The 15,633-nt window shown below is 39.5% G+C and overlaps 1 protein-coding gene across 10 annotated transcripts in view; it reads right to left on the bottom strand.

Annotated features, from left to right (window-relative positions):
* UNC80 (unc-80 homolog, NALCN channel complex subunit) overlaps nt 1-15,633 on the bottom strand; it is a 190,476-nt gene that overhangs the window by 148,157 nt on the left and 26,686 nt on the right. For 5 of the 10 annotated variants that reach the window (XM_032479954.1, XM_032479953.1, XM_032479960.1 and 2 more), the window contains exons 8-14: nt 12,487-12,748; nt 11,251-11,385; nt 9,015-9,231; nt 8,164-8,340; nt 6,863-7,131; nt 5,471-5,839; nt 319-465 (exon numbers count right to left, since the gene is read on the bottom strand). In XM_032479954.1, coding sequence (XP_032335845.1) covers nt 319-465; nt 5,471-5,839; nt 6,863-7,131; nt 8,164-8,340; nt 9,015-9,231; nt 11,251-11,385; nt 12,487-12,748 — 1,576 coding nt within the window. The remainder of the gene's footprint in view (nt 1-318; nt 466-5,470; nt 5,840-6,862; nt 7,132-8,163; nt 8,341-9,014; nt 9,232-11,250; nt 11,386-12,486; nt 12,749-15,633) is intronic. The other 5 variants (XM_032479957.1, XM_032479961.1, XM_032479956.1 and 2 more) reach the window with 3 other exon arrangements.

Here is a 15,633-nt window from a genome sequence, read left to right on the forward strand (position 1 = left end):
AGCTTGCTAAATGCACTCATCTTTGCAATGTTCTTTCAAACTATAATTCACATGTTCCAATTATACACCCTTTTACCAACTGGGCGTTGGCCTGCCCTGAGCAGGAGGTAGAAGTGGTTTCCCAATTAAATTTTCCCAGGCCTGGGTTTTAGATATCTTGAGATATTTGTGGGAATCCTCCCACCTTATGATGCATTAAGTACCCCTACAAAATACAATATTTTTCCGGGAACACTGACCCTCATTGTCAAAGGACTCATTCCTAATTTGGAGTGAGGGAAGAGGAAGAGGAAATGGAATCTACTTTAATTCTCTTACATTCTCCCGGAATACCTGGTGTCTCAGACGATCCCCAGAGAGCCCTCGGTGTCCTTCTCCGCAACCATAGGCACATCCCAAAGACTTCACTATTTTGATGAGCATGGTTAGGGCAAGCCTATGGTTGCTTACAGGTGTACTTTCATCCTAGTATCCACAAACTGAGAAACAAAGAGGATTCTGTTTACTTAAGTCACTAAGGTTCTTTTGCTACTAAGATTCTATTTTATTATTAAACCAAGTACATATGTTGTAGAGTGAGCCCCTGCAATTTGTGAAGGAGAACTGTCAAGGGTCCAACAAGCAAGCTAACTTTTCAAAAATCTAGAATGAGACTTACAAGAAAGAAAAACGTTTATGCATTCTGAACACCCTCTAGTGCTAAAGGAAACAAACGTAGTCGTCTTTATTAGAAGACATGCTTTCACATCCTTGACAGACTATCAGAATAACTGCCTAGAGGGAGGCAGGGCAGACTATTGGTGATGAAGGCAAATGGCTTTTTCCGGAAACTATCCTCATCAGCAGGCTTCTGATAACACACCAGCCAAGGATTACTGTTAAATTTCTGGAACTGATCCAAGTCAGAAACTTTGAAATTTCTGACATTTTCAAAAGATTTTTCTAATTTTACACTTTCACTATATTGTAATACTCATGCAGCAGCAAGGTGAGAATATTAAAAAAAAAAAAACTTGTAAATATTAAGCACGATTCTTCCTTTGAGGCTAAATAGGAAGCCTCCTGAGATGAATTATGAAAACTGCTACCATCCTCTCTCTTGCCTCATTTAATCCTTGGTCTTCGTGGAGAACACAGCTTCCAGAAAAATGAGCTTCCTTGAATTATTTCCAAAGAAGAAGGAAGCTGTTGCTAAGGAATGACGCAGATCCCAGTGTGGAAGTCCTACTACCTTCGAGAAGCTTCAGCCTTCCTCAGTCCTTCTAGCTACTTTCTGCACAGGCACCATGGACCTGAGATTCCAGCTGTTCCTTAATTGCACATGATGTTAGATAAATTAACTAATCTCTTTATGCTTTCGTTTTCTCACCTGTGAACTGAGGCGCCTAATAGCTTCCCTTCTTTCTTTATCGATTTACAGTGCCAAACAAATGAAATAATGAGTAAGAATTGCTCTGTAAATTGTGAGGGGCTTTTCCACGCTCAGGTGGATACACAAACTTTGGGGCTACCCACATAGAAAGAGTATCCAGATGTGGGTAGGGCGTGAAAGGGATGGGAGTTATCTAGACATTGTGTGCTGTTCACTATGTGATAGGGTAGGCTCTCTGCTCCCCTATTGTTATGTAATTGGTCCTCCTTTTCTAACCAAAAGCGCATGTAGTGGATGTAATGTTGGACTCCAGAGATGCCCTCTTTAGAACTGAATATTCATTCTCTGAGCTGCTAGAAGTACTGATGGCTGATAGCTCTCGGCTGATAGTTCTCTCCAGGCACTGCCTTACCTCATGAGACCTGCCTCGCCCCAGGGTATGCTCTCTTCCTAGAAACAGTCTGCCTCCAATGGCAGGTCAAGGGCATAAAAAGGATGGGGGGGTGTGGTATAAAGGTGGGCTCCCTTACTTTACCTGGGGATTTCTCTGAAGAGACAACCCAGCTCCGGAGCTCCCCATGTGATGGACTAAAGTCTCTGTTACAACGACATTGCAGTTCGACTTCTCTGCCCCTTTTATACTTCACAGATACTGATCCTGAGTGGACACCCTAGGAAACCTCCTGCCACACCTCTCCTGTCTGAGTCTGTTTCTTGGGAATTTGACAGCTCTGATGGTTGAAAATTGAAGACTCGAACATACATACACACACACACACACACACACACACACACACACACACACACACATATACATACATACCAATTCAGAAATGTTTTAGCTTAAATTCAAATCTTAGCTCCACAACCTTGGGCAAATTATTTAATCACTCTGTGCCCTACACAATAAGAATCATAAAAAATACCCATTTCATAGAGTTTGTGAGGCAACACATGTAAGGCACGTGTAATAATAACAAAAACAATGTTAATTATTTCTAGGTGTAGGACACTGCTAACCTTTGGGGCAACTTTGTGCATATGAGAAGAGGCACTCCTCCAGGTGGATAAATTAGGAGGTGAGCCCTCTTAGCAGAGGCAGCACTTGGGTGAAGAGCTCGGTGAGCAGGGCTTGGCCTGGAGCTTAGTCCTGACTGACCCCCTTAGCACAAGCCCTTGGCAGAGCAGAGCACACACAGCCAAGGGAGTACTGCCTCGGAAAGTCACCCTGACTAAGGGCTGATTTAGAAGATTGGTTTACATACAATTAAAAGTTATTACATGTTACTTTGAAAAAAAATTCCTAGCTTCAAAAGCTTTTCTTTCTTTCTTTTCTTTTCTTTTCTTTCTTTTTTTTTAAAATTTCATCAGGTCTTTTGAGGGGAAGGGGGATTAGGTTTATTTATTTATTTATTAACTGGGGATTGAAACCAGGACCTCATGCATGCTAAGCACACACTCTACCACTGAGCTATACCCTCCCCACTCCAATAAGTTTTTGTAAATATCTATTTGTATTTCTTTGGACCTTCAGATGTCCTTTGGATTTATGTCTCATAGCAGACATTCAGAAAGATGTATCAAGCTACAGACGGAAATCGGGAGAGCTATTAAATAACATTTCAAGCTCTCAGTACCAGTGAGTGGCAAATATAGAAACAGAAATTAGATCTTCCCTTCTGAACTAATCAATCCCCCATGCTTCTGGTATTACTAGGTTACAAAATTAGATAAACCTTCTGATTTCACTGAAAAGACAGATGGGTTTGAGGCAAAACAGACTTGTGTGAATCACAAGCACAATGTACTTGACCTACGGTAAGGTATGATTTTATAAATTCTCTGTATTACAAAGAGTAATATTCTGCAGAACTAACCAAAAAACATTTATATCTTGGTGGCTGTTTTGGATAACATATAATCTGACTTTTTAGAAATCCCATCCTAATTAAAAGTGATAGTTTTGGTCAAACTTATATTACCAAGTTTCTAGTATAATATCTAGATTTTAAATAGGCAAGGGACTTGCAGTTCTTTAATAAGAAATTAGATAAAAATACTACTTGGGTGAAATTTTAGAACTAAAAACAAAAGCAAAACAGAAACAAAGTAAAATAAAATACTAATAATGAACTTCAGAGATTCTCAGTATAAACAAAAAATCCCTCATCAACTTAGGGATAAAAGCTTATCAAAATTTCACAACTTTTATTCTTGTCTATTTTTCCTTGAATATTATGACATGATGACATAGCAGTATCTATTTTCTCTTTGAGTGGCCAGGCTAGATTGACAGGTAAGAAAAATTGAACGTTAAGAATCTCATGATTTGTTGTGTTTACAAATTTGGTCCTTAAAACTTGTATTTGTTTGCTAATTCCTACATAACTGCTGAAGGAATAATTTCTTAGATCTTAGGATCCAAGATCAAATCCATTGTGATCTATATCATCATTTAGATAATTTTAATCTACGGTGAGATCTGAGGATCCTTGGATTGTCCTCAGTGATGGTTAGGAAGGTAAGAAGTTGGGAACCTTAAGAACCAGAAGATTCTGTTAGAATTGAAAAACATATATATGATCAAGGCAGGAGAAGAAATCCTAAAAAAGAGGGTAGGTTTAGGAATGCAAGAATATTGGGGCAGGAATAACTAGATCAGAGTCCACAATACTAAGAAAAAATAAGAGTAGACAATGAGAGGCAGACACACAGATGATAAATGCACATTAAACATGCATCAAGTAGAACTGGAAAGAGATAGAGAAAAAATATATAAAAGAGGAAGGAGCACTGCAACACTTATTCAGATGTAAAAAACCTGATATCCTGCAAGAAAATAACAATTTACTCTTTAGATAGTATGTAGGTGGTAGAACTCTGCACGGTGAAATCTTATGCTTATAAACACTTGACTTGATGTGTAGATTGTCACCTGTTCAAGATTCAAATCTCTTGTTGATTTCAATTTCTTAATAGCATTTTCCAACTCAAACCCCAAACTGAAATCAGCATAAATTATATGAATTTAAGCTCTGTTAATTCTTATTTAAAATTCAAATTAAAAGAGAAAACTGATTCTTGATGTTAAGTGCTGAGATCATAAATCAGGTTTTCAAGTCAAAGGAAATTAAATTCAAGAACAGTCAGTAACAAGAAAGCTAAAGACACCTGGATGTGACACACTGTGACATAGAGGAGCAAGGCTCATCTTCCAAACCAAGACCAACAAACCAACCAACTACACAGAACATCTTCCCTTCTTTCCCCTTAACTGTGATTAAAGTAGGCTGCCTAAACATGCGTTCCTTAAGTCAAGAGAAAGGACTTTATTTAATTTTCTTTGTGGAAAAATTATACTGCTTATTATGGACTAAATGTTTGCCGCCTCCAAATTCACATGTTGAAGCCCTAACATCCAGTGCGATGGTATTTGGAGACATGGCCTTCGGAGAAAAAATTATGGTTAGATGAGGTCATGAGAGGGGAGCCCTACAAGATGATTTGTGCCCTTATGAGAGGAGACACTGGGGAGTCTGTTCTCTTTCTCTGTGCACAAAGCAAAAAGAGGTCACATGAGCACACAGCAAAATGGCAGCCACCTACAAGCCAAGAGAAGAGGCCTCAGAATGAAATCTACCTTTCTGGCACCTTGATATTGGACTTCTCAGCCTCCATAACTGTGAGAAATAAATTTCTGTAGCTTAAGCCACCCAATCTATGGTATTTTGTGCTGGCAGCCTGAGAAGGGAACAACACTGCTCAACTGGGTCAGACCCCGAAAGTCTTGAGAATGAGGCTGTTCTTGGTGGCAGACTAAGAATTATGGCCATGTACTGTATCTGAGATATTCTCCTGCAGAATTAACAAAGCCAGGGAATTAATTCTAACATTACTTGGACGGCCATGGCTTTTGAATTCAGGATACAGTTTCATCTGTTTTTCACTCATGCCTGCTGAGAACCTAATGAAGAGATTTCTAGACTTTTTCACTCTACTGACTAATTGCTATTCTGAGTCAACAAATTGCCAGCAAGCAAGAATTGGAAAGAAATCAGGAGTAACATTTCATGAGGACACAAAACATGGTTGTCATACCTTCTCTTGGTTCTTATCACTCTTCTCATAGGGGCCACCTCCACCTCCTCCACCTCCTCCTCCGTCACCTCCTCCACCTCCTCCATCACCACCTCCTCCTTCTTCTCCTCCACCATCTCCAGCTCCACTAACTGAAGGGCCCCCAAATCCACAAGCAGAACTTCCAGATACTCCTTTGAACTGGAAAGTTCCCTCACTTGGTCTTTTTTCCACAGTCCCATTTTCCTTATTTTCACTCTTCTTTCTGTTCTTTTCTACACAGGGCACCACGCCAAGTTGAAGCAAGCATTCCACAATGTTTAGCGCCACATCACAGATGCGAGAACTGATATCATGGTTCAGGACGAGATAAACAGCCTTCAGAACCACCTGGGAGAAGACAAAAATAAACCGGGGGTGATTAAGGGACTTGAATTAACCTCTTCCTAAATAGATTCAGTTATTCTGTTTAATGCATTTCCTTTAGGCTGTTCTAGGCACTTAAACATAAATAATTCAGGTAATTTTCAGATATTTTATTAAGTTGCATTGGAATCATGTGTATGTGCTTAATATAGAAGAATTAAAAATGTATGTGTGTTATCTCACTTAAGTACTCTAAAACTTGCCATGATATAGACACTTTATGGGGACAATAAAGCTTAACAAATTAATAGGAAAGAAATTATTTGCCCAAATGGAAACTTGCTCAACTGATTTTTAAAATCAAAGTGTTTTAATGCTCTGCCTTTCACTTTCCACCAACACAGGATGAAGAAAAATGACCTCCTTATGGACACACTTAATAGAAGAACATTTACGCATGAGCAATTGCATCATTATTTACATTTCAATTTTAAATGCAAAATATTTGCATGTTTAAATTATGTCTTTTATTGATTCTAGTAGTTTAAATTATTTGCTGAGCTAACTTCCCTGAGGTGAAATTACAAAACTTTGTGAAATATAATTGTAAAATATAACAACCCTTTCATTTGCTAATAACCATAATCAAGACAGGCATTCTTGAGAATGCAGGTTTAAATGTTTTATTGGACTTCTATTCATTTCCTCCTGCTATACCGTGGGTTTAGAGTCCTGCTGCTTTTATAACAAAAGAAAATAAACAGAATTTTTTACTCCCATTCTAGATAGAAAAAAGGGACTTAGCAAGCACACACACACACTTGTATATATCTACTATCAGGATATAAAAATATTGAGATCAGAAAAAAAGAAAAGATGAATCTAAGATGTGGGTACATTTATGAAATTTTTTTACATGAGTAGATTTTTCATTTAACTGCTCAACATTTCTAAGAATTTATATGCCCATTTTACCCAACATTGTAAAAACTGGCCCAGAGATTCAATATCTTCCAAGCTTCAGTAAGACAAAATCTTGCTCCTTACAGAAAGATCGAGCATGCCATTCTTGTGGACAAAGTTATTGGTCCCATCAATGTGTTCTGTGTCTTCCAAGTAGCTGTAGTTTATGCAGGAGTCTGTGAGGCTTCGAGGCAGGTTTGCACATGCCAGGGGTTCGTGTGGCATCTCCGGGATAGGCACCTGGTTGCAGAGCTTCCTCATATGCTCACTGAAAAAGTCTGCATAGCCTACGTTGAATGACGCCAATGTGGTATTGAAGGTTGCAACTGTGATGGTGGAGATCTGGGATCGTACTAAAAAAGGAAAGCAATGTCTTGGTTTTCCCCATATTAACCTAAGACATCATGTCAGACAGTTATACTATCATTTAAATCATGACCAAATCACCACTGTAGCATTAACAGATATTTGACTGATAGTCTCAGAGCTATTCTCAACTTTGATGGAAATGATTAAGGTGTTAAGTCATGTAATACATGATAAATAATGACAGTTATAGAAAACATGAATACTTAACCAACTTCCTTAAGACACAGGCTAACATTTTTTGTCTAACAGGTGCACTTTACCCACTGTTAGATGACAGACCCTACTGATATAGTTAAACTAGTTTAGCTGAAGTATTTCCTCACAAGTTTGTAACTGCTAAAACTATTTGGTTTTATCTAGTATGTTTAGGCAACAGCAAACAAGAAAGGTTCTTTTTCTCCTTTGCTTAAGAGTAATGGAACATAAATTTGTGGTGGTAACTAACAGACGTTATCAAATACTTGAAATACAATCCAGGGAAAAGAGGGACTAAATTCATGCTCATAGGTTAAGAGCACAGAGTAAGAACCCATCTTGGATTCCATCCAGAAACACATTTGCTCCACATAAAGCACCAAATATCAGCTGTCTGAAAAGGAGATCGGTGGTCTTGGAAGGCAGAGACAAGGTGGACAAGCCCTTCAGAGGGATGTCATAGAGGTCCTCTAAGTCGCTCCTAGCCCTGTAGGTCTATGCTCTTTTGGAAACAAATATGGGGTGGGGGGTATAGCCCCATGGTAGAGTGCATGCTTAGCAGCATGAAGTCCTGGGTTCAATCCCCAGTACCTCCATTAAAACAAAAACAAATATGAATGGCTTGCCCTGGCTTTCTCTCTAAAAGCTACGGTGTTCATAGTGTGCTATCCAACAGCTCTTGCTACTAAGGAAATCTTAAGAATGGCTCACAAGGAGATTACAAAGCAACATAATACACAGATGGAGTTTTCAAAAAGCACAGGAGCCAGGTTACAATGAAAATGGAACATGGAGTAAAAACAGGAAACAGGAAAAGGAACCTGAACTCCCGCCTGCCAGGGCCGCCTCCGACCCACCTTCCTTGACGGTGTTTTCTCCGTGGCTGTTGGAGTGGTCTGGCACGTCACTCACCAGCGTGTGATGAGAGTGGGAGTGCCTGGCGCTCAGGCTCTCCATCTCAGTGGCCGCGTCCGAACTGCCCCGCCGGGTGAATTTCCCTGAGATGGACAAGAGCACCACAAGAGGGTTTGAAAATCTGAAAGATGCTCTGATGAGGTCTTGTCAGTCCAAAGGACAGCCATGAGAGTGAGGGGATGTCAGGAAGTACGTGAGGTACAGCCGACTAGCAGGAATTGAACTCGCCTTGGGAATGTTCTGGGTCAAGATGATGGATGAAGCTGCCTGTGATAAGGTCAGCCCTAATCTAAGTCAAATGTCAGAAACCATCTGTTAGGCCCTGGCCAGCTGTCAGCTCTTGACTTCAAGCTGGCCTTCTTAATGTGACATTCAGAAAGAAAGAAAAAAAAAAGCTCCTTTTTCTTTCCTTTACATCTTCCTTTTTTAATATCTAAGTTAGAAAAGTCTGCCCTTGGATTCACAATGAAAGTTAATGCACAGAACCCTCTGAGGCCATGTTTCCACATCTAGGATGATCCAAGAAATAGGTCCATGACCTGTCTAATTACACAGGATTCTTGCATAATTCAATTACCTGCATTTCTTTTGCTATGAAAGAGACAGCATAATTTTGGGTCTGGGGAGCCTACATGTGGGCCCAAACTTCTTGACTAAACTGTTTAAGAAAGACCCAGATTTCCCCGGGAGACCTAGATCCAGAGTTCCAAACAGGTCACTGAAGCTCTGCCCTATTTTGGGAAGTCCTGGTGGTCACCTAAAATGGTGGTTTGCCAGCCTCCTTTTTCAATGCCTCGCCTGTCTTCTCCGAGCCCAGAGAAACTTCCAAAGGAGAATGTGCTGCGGGTGGGGGACACATCCAGGTGGTCCTCGTGGAGCAGGAATGGCACTCCCATTCTGCGGGGCCGCCTCTTCCCCGTGTGGTGGAACGGGATGGAGCCTTTTCTCTCTCTGTCTTCTTTGCGGCTCTTGAACTACAAGGATGAGAGATGAGGGGTCGGGCACAGGGCAGAGGCAAGGTTACAGTTTGCTTCCCAAAGGGCTCCATGATCTGGAGTAAAACACAGGAAACGTTCCAGGAAAGGGAGAGCCAGAAAGTCACCAAATATCATCCAATTTCCACAGTGTGTCAAAAGAATGAAAGAAACTGAGCAAAAGCTAATGTATTTCCTGGCTTTTTCTGCTGGGTTGGGTTTGAGGAGTGATTCTCAAAGTGTGGTCCCTGGACCAGCAGCAGCAGTGCCTGGGAAATTGTCAGAGATGCAGATTCTCAGATTCATCCCCAGCCACACTGGATCAGAAACTCAGAAGGGGGAGGCCCAGCAATGTGTGTTTTAACAAGCCCTGCAGGTGATTCTGATGCATGGTAAAACATGAGAGCCCCTGAGTTAGAGTCTAGAATTCCAAAGTCACTGCTTGGACCAGCCAATCTTTCTCTGTTCCATTTTTTCAAGACTAAGATCCATTGTTTCAGTCAGACAAAAACCAATGTGTGCCTCTGTTCATAAGGGGAGGCAAAGAAGATACAGAGCATGCATTGGTACAAATCTATTATTCCTACCAGTTAAATAAGTTCAAATCCAGTATAACTAAGAGTTTAGAAATTGCTTGGAAAGCTTTTATAATATATCAATGTCTGTTTAGCAATTCTGACTTAATGGGTCTGGGGTCAGACCTGGGCATCTGAATTTTTGAAAGTTCTGCAGAGATTCTCATGTGCAGTCAGTACTGAAAGCCTCTTTTACCCCTACTGATTGACGTTTTTAGAAGAACTATGGCCATTGCCCATTACTGCATCATCAACAAAGGTAGCAACACTCCGAGCTCATAGATGGGGTCATAATTCTGTGTTCTTCACTGAAATTAACCAGTCATTTTGAAAAGAGAAAAATAGGCTACCACATATATATTATTCTACACATGTTATTTTCTATTTGATCAGCTCTAATTACTTATAAAAAGGACAGGTGAAATGTAGAGTCTTAGAACATGGACTATCTAGTTAGAAGGCCTAGTTTTGAGTTTGGACTCAACCTTTTGAAAACTACCTAAAGTTTCCAAGGTTCAGTTTCATTTCTTTTCTTTTCTTCCTTCCTTTTTTTTTTTTTTTTTTAAAGAATAATAACATTTATTGAGTACTTGCCAAGTGCCAGGCACAGTAAAGACTTTACATATATTATCTCACTTAATCTCTTAACCTTTCAAGATTAAGTGTATTACGCACTCATTTATAGATGAAGAAAATTGTATCATTTGGCCGGTATCACATGGGTAGAAAGTGGCAGGGCTGGAATTTGAACCCTGATCAACTGACTCCCACCTCAGTTTTATTTGCATGAAGACTACACCTTTTAATTTCCTACCTTTAGTGTTCTAGCCCCTTATGAATGCTCAATAAATGTTTGTTGAATGGAAACCTACATTGCCACTCACAAAAAGAAGAGATGGGAGTAAACCTAGTGGTCAGTTATAAGGAGCTACTACTTTATTAACAAAGCTTGGTTTGCTTGTTGTCTTTAAAACACAGATGACTTCAAGAATAAATGCTCCATGATGATCCCATCACTCTAAGAACTTCAGTAAGATACAGTTTCTTAGGTCCAAATGGTGAAGAATAAAAATCTCGTTGGATTAAATAAGAATTATTTCTATAAAGGGCTTGGTAAAACGAGATGAATTATACAAATATAAGTTACCATCACTGCTACCACAACCATCTCCATTATAGCATTACTAAAAGCATTTTACACATATCATCAGGACTGAGCTGTGTAACAACTCTGTATAAAGTGTAGAATGTTAAGCCCTCATTTAAACATCTGCACAAGGTCATACTGCAAGCCAGTGTTGTAATTGGGAGCAGACCTCTTCCGGGGTCTCTTTCCCATCCCACCCCACTCTGCAGCACGATCAGAAGCATCTCATGCCCCACTGCTTTGTTTTGTTTTTTTTCAATTACCAGCACGTCAAAGGACATAAGTGGTTCTACTCACCTTCTTAAAAATGTTCATGCCAAGGTCTGAAGAAAGATCTGGGACTGCAGGCCTACGCAGATTGGTCAACGAAACCTTGGAAAAAGCCTCGGGGCTGAGAGATTTTTCCTCTTCATTACACTTCATAGTGAGATCCTTAACAGACAACGAAGGTAGATTCATGATCAAGGACTTGGGGCTTTATATCTAAATACTTTTCTTATTGAGATCTCATATTTTTAATAGGGATATGCATACTGTTTTGATATCTATGAAGTTAACTTGTGTGTCCAAACTTTCAGAACCCAAAAGCTACTACTGAGGAGGTGTATTTCATATTAATTGCAACTTTTATTTGGACTTTTCAACAGTGAGACCACAAAGTTCCAGATTTAGGAAAGCTAAGAAAATCAGGAGGGAGTAGGTATCTCTTCACTTTTTATTTTAAAAAAATGTTTTTCCGTTTAATGATTCTCCAAAGGAGATATTCACCATGTGCAGAATCATCTATTACTAAAACGGAGCATAATTCCTTTTCATTCTGAGATTCCTCCTCTTTATTTTCAGAACATGCAGATGTTTTTCCAGGCACAGCCAATTCACACGTAAGTAAACCCAAACAACTGGAACACACGCAAAATCATATTTTTCTCTGCATATTCAACATGTGGTATTCATAAGGAAGAGAAGAAGAACAAATGTTCAAGCTGGTAACAGGACTTTCATTTATCAAAAAGTGATATTTCTGGGGGATGTTATCACATATGCACACATTTAGTTTATTCCTCCAAACATCTGAAGAATACATGGTAATCTATATATCAAAAAACAATATTGCTAATGATGACCTTGAGGCACTGGAAAATTTTGAGCTTCGAAAAGGAGGTTGAATCAAGTTCAGCAGAATGCTAGTGTCATGCATTTTATAATATTGGTACTTGACAGTTATATGTGAGAACTCTCTATTAACTAGTACTTTGATTAGCCAGAAAACCCATTTTCCATTTTCTGGATCAGCAGAGGCTTACTTTAGATTAGTGTATGCAAGAGGCATTTAGACAGCACTTCTCTGAATGGTCAATTAAATGCTAAGGGTCTAGGAGTAAAAGATGGAAAGAAAGGATAATAGCATCAGAGTAACCTACCAATCAAAGAGTCAGCACTGGGATAAAGAAGAGCTGGATACACAGAAGAAAAAAAGAATCTGTTATGGTCAAAGTTGTGGGTTCAAGTGATGATGGATTGAGCATCTCTTACTTGCGTTTTGTGTGTGTTCACTAGCGAGGGAGTTGCTGCCACCATCGAGCTACTCCTAGGTCTGGGCAGGACAGGAACATCTGGCTCTGGGGGCTTTTCTGGCTTCTCTTCCAACATGTGTCTCAGCCTTTGTAGATAGTACATCAGTGACCACTGAGTGCCTTCCTCAGACCAGTGGGGCTGCAGTAGGCAGCGAAGAACAGCAACGTCAAAGTAGGTGGCGTAGCGGGACCTTTGGCATGGAGGTATCACGAGAGATGCCCTGTTCCCAATGGCAGAAAGAACATGATTATATTGACAGTCACAGATTCCGCGAGGTGGCGCAGCATGGCTTAGAGCTCTGCTTTCCTCATTTGTTCATTTATTCATTCACTTCTCTCTTATTTGGTTTACTTTACCATCCTTCTAACTGGTCTCACTCATTTCACTTTTGCTAGACACTCTCTGGCAGAGGAGACATGGGAAAGAATTGAAAGACAGGTAGCAATTATCCAGGCAAAGTTGAGGATGGGGCAGGAGGGTGGATCAGCATTTCAGTGAGTGGGAACAATGCCTACAAAGGCATGGAGTTTTTAAAAAATTGTATGTTTTAAGTGAGAGGGGGAGAATAATTCCATTGGTATAGTTGGTGAGTAATTTGTGTGATGGACAATGATGAGTCATAGAAATACATGAGGTTCAGATCACGATGTTTCTTTTATACTAAGCTATCAGGTTGACCTGCACCTTGATAGAAATGGAAATAATATTTGTGTGCTTCACTAGGACATTTTAATTTCAATTTCATAATATTATGTAAAAGGGCCAATGAAACTATAAAGTACTAAACAAACAAAATTTATAGTATAAGGAAAATGAAATCATTTTGAAAATTCTAAAGTCATATATAGTTTTAAAAATTTTTTGCAGTATAGGTGATTTACAATGTTGTGTTAGTTTCAGGTGTACAGCAAAGTGATTCAGTTATACATATACATATATATATGTTTTCCTTTTCAGATTCCTTTCCATTATAGGTATTATATGATATTGAATATAGTTCCCTGTGCTATACAGTAGGTCCTTCTTGTTTATCTGTTTTATGTATAGTAGTATGTTTATGTTAATCTGAGACTCCTAATTCATTCCTCCCCCCCCAAAAAATCTCAAAATTCTGGAATTCTATTACTCAATTTAAATACATAATATATTCATTATTCAGTGCTCAATTTAAAATTACTATAAATTAGTTTTAGGCAATTACTCAGCAAATTAGGTATCTTACACCATCTTAGGTATTTTAGGAGATATGAAAGTATATAAACTTCCTCAACTTGAGGCATATACGGTCAAGTGAGAATGACAGACAATAAATGACAAGTTATAAACTTAGAACTTCTGGAATCTAAGAGGGAAACTTAAATCTAAAATCTAAAATTAACCACAAGCACAGTTTCTTCCTGAGTTAAATGATGCAAAAAATAAATTTTTATATTATTCTATCAACAATCAAATGGTGCCACCCACACATGAAGGGCTTCAGCAAAAGAAAGAAAGAAAGAAATTTTTAAATGCAGCCACTGGGAAGGAGGATAGGTTTTCCTTAGCCTCCCAGACTCATATTTTTTGAATTGAAGGTTATGACTCATTATTGGTTCAGGAAATTAACTCCAAAAGATATGACTATGATTAAAATGTTAACTAGAATAAAAACTATCAAAATGCAATAAATGGAGTAAGGATTTGGATGGTTGGTGTCATTTCTGTTACATTTTACATACTTGCCATGAGTCATGAGTCAAATATATTTTTTACTGTGGGCTCAGTAAAAAGTTCAGATATACAAACCTGGACCAGGTTCCGTGAATCATTTTCAAAGGCTTTTCACTACCCCTCCACCAAAGCACGTGTTGCCCCTCACTTTTTCTACTCTTATTAGTACTCCCTAATGTGTTGAGAGGCAATTGCCTATGTATACGATGGTTTTGACTATCAATGCTACCCTGTAGTCTAATATTCTTGAATATTTTAATTGAAGTAGCAAATTAAGTATAAGTTAAATTTCAACCATATAAGATGCTATGTTACTAATTATTTAAATAAATGAGCAGTCATATGAAGAGAAGCTTTCTACTATCAGTGAAGTTCCTGTATATGTAATCCTAGAGTTTACCCCCCTTCCAGGGAGTTAGAATACGCTTCGGACATCAATTGCATGGCAACTTTCTATCCATCAGAAAGTTCCATAGATTCTCCTTCTAACCACTCTGCATTAGCTCCACAGACCCCAGCATCTCTCTTTAGGCTTTTGCAATTACTTCCTTATGGTCTCATTGGTGCTTCTCTCATCTCTCTATTCCTTTGCTCAAACCTTCCAGTAGATTTTTTAATCACCCTTAGAATGAAATGCAAGCTCTCTACAGCGGCCAACATGGCCTGCATGATTTGGCTTGTCTCCCCCTCCAATCTCATTCTCTGCCATGCTTGCACTGCTGTGTCAGTTATTTATTTTTGCCTCTTAGTTCCAAATTCATCTTTTTTGCTTACTCTGTGAAAAGGGATTTGGGTCCTTTAAATGTTTTTCCATTGACAGTTGGCACGGTGTTCAGCTTGGTCAGTAGAGAGAATGGGAGACGTACTACAAGAGGAAAGTATTTTGCTTCCTGGATCTGGTGCACTTTCTTGACATGTTCATGCAATGTGTGCAGCTTCTCCAGTACCAGTTCCAATAGTGTTCATGTTTGTCCAGTGCTGAGGTCCTGCCATGCACATGGCTTCCCCAGTGTGCAGCTTCTGCAGCATGGGTGTTTTTTCTAGCACCAGGCTCCTGCTGCACTCACACCTTCTCCTGTGCCCAGTTCCTAGCGTTCACAGTGGCCAGCAGCACCCTGTAGCCAACAGCTCCCTTGGCACACCCCATTTTAGGAAGTTTTGTAGCCAGGCACCTCTACCAAGACACCTCCCCATAAAGAGCTTTCCCTAGCACCCTAGAGGGTGAACTTCAGACAAATTCTAGAAGGCAGATTTCCAGCAAGTTCCCCTGATACAGCATCACAGTGACCTTTCTGCCCTTCAGTGAGAGGTGACTTTGTCGTCTCTAACAGGATCGAATCTCAGCCCTGGGGAGAGGGGGTTCTTCCTTGGGTGTTGTGTCCAAGCTTCAAAGTT

This window comes from Camelus ferus, chromosome 5, assembly GCF_009834535.1.
Source record: "Camelus ferus isolate YT-003-E chromosome 5, BCGSAC_Cfer_1.0, whole genome shotgun sequence".
Classification (NCBI taxonomy): domain Eukaryota; kingdom Metazoa; phylum Chordata; class Mammalia; order Artiodactyla; family Camelidae; genus Camelus; species Camelus ferus.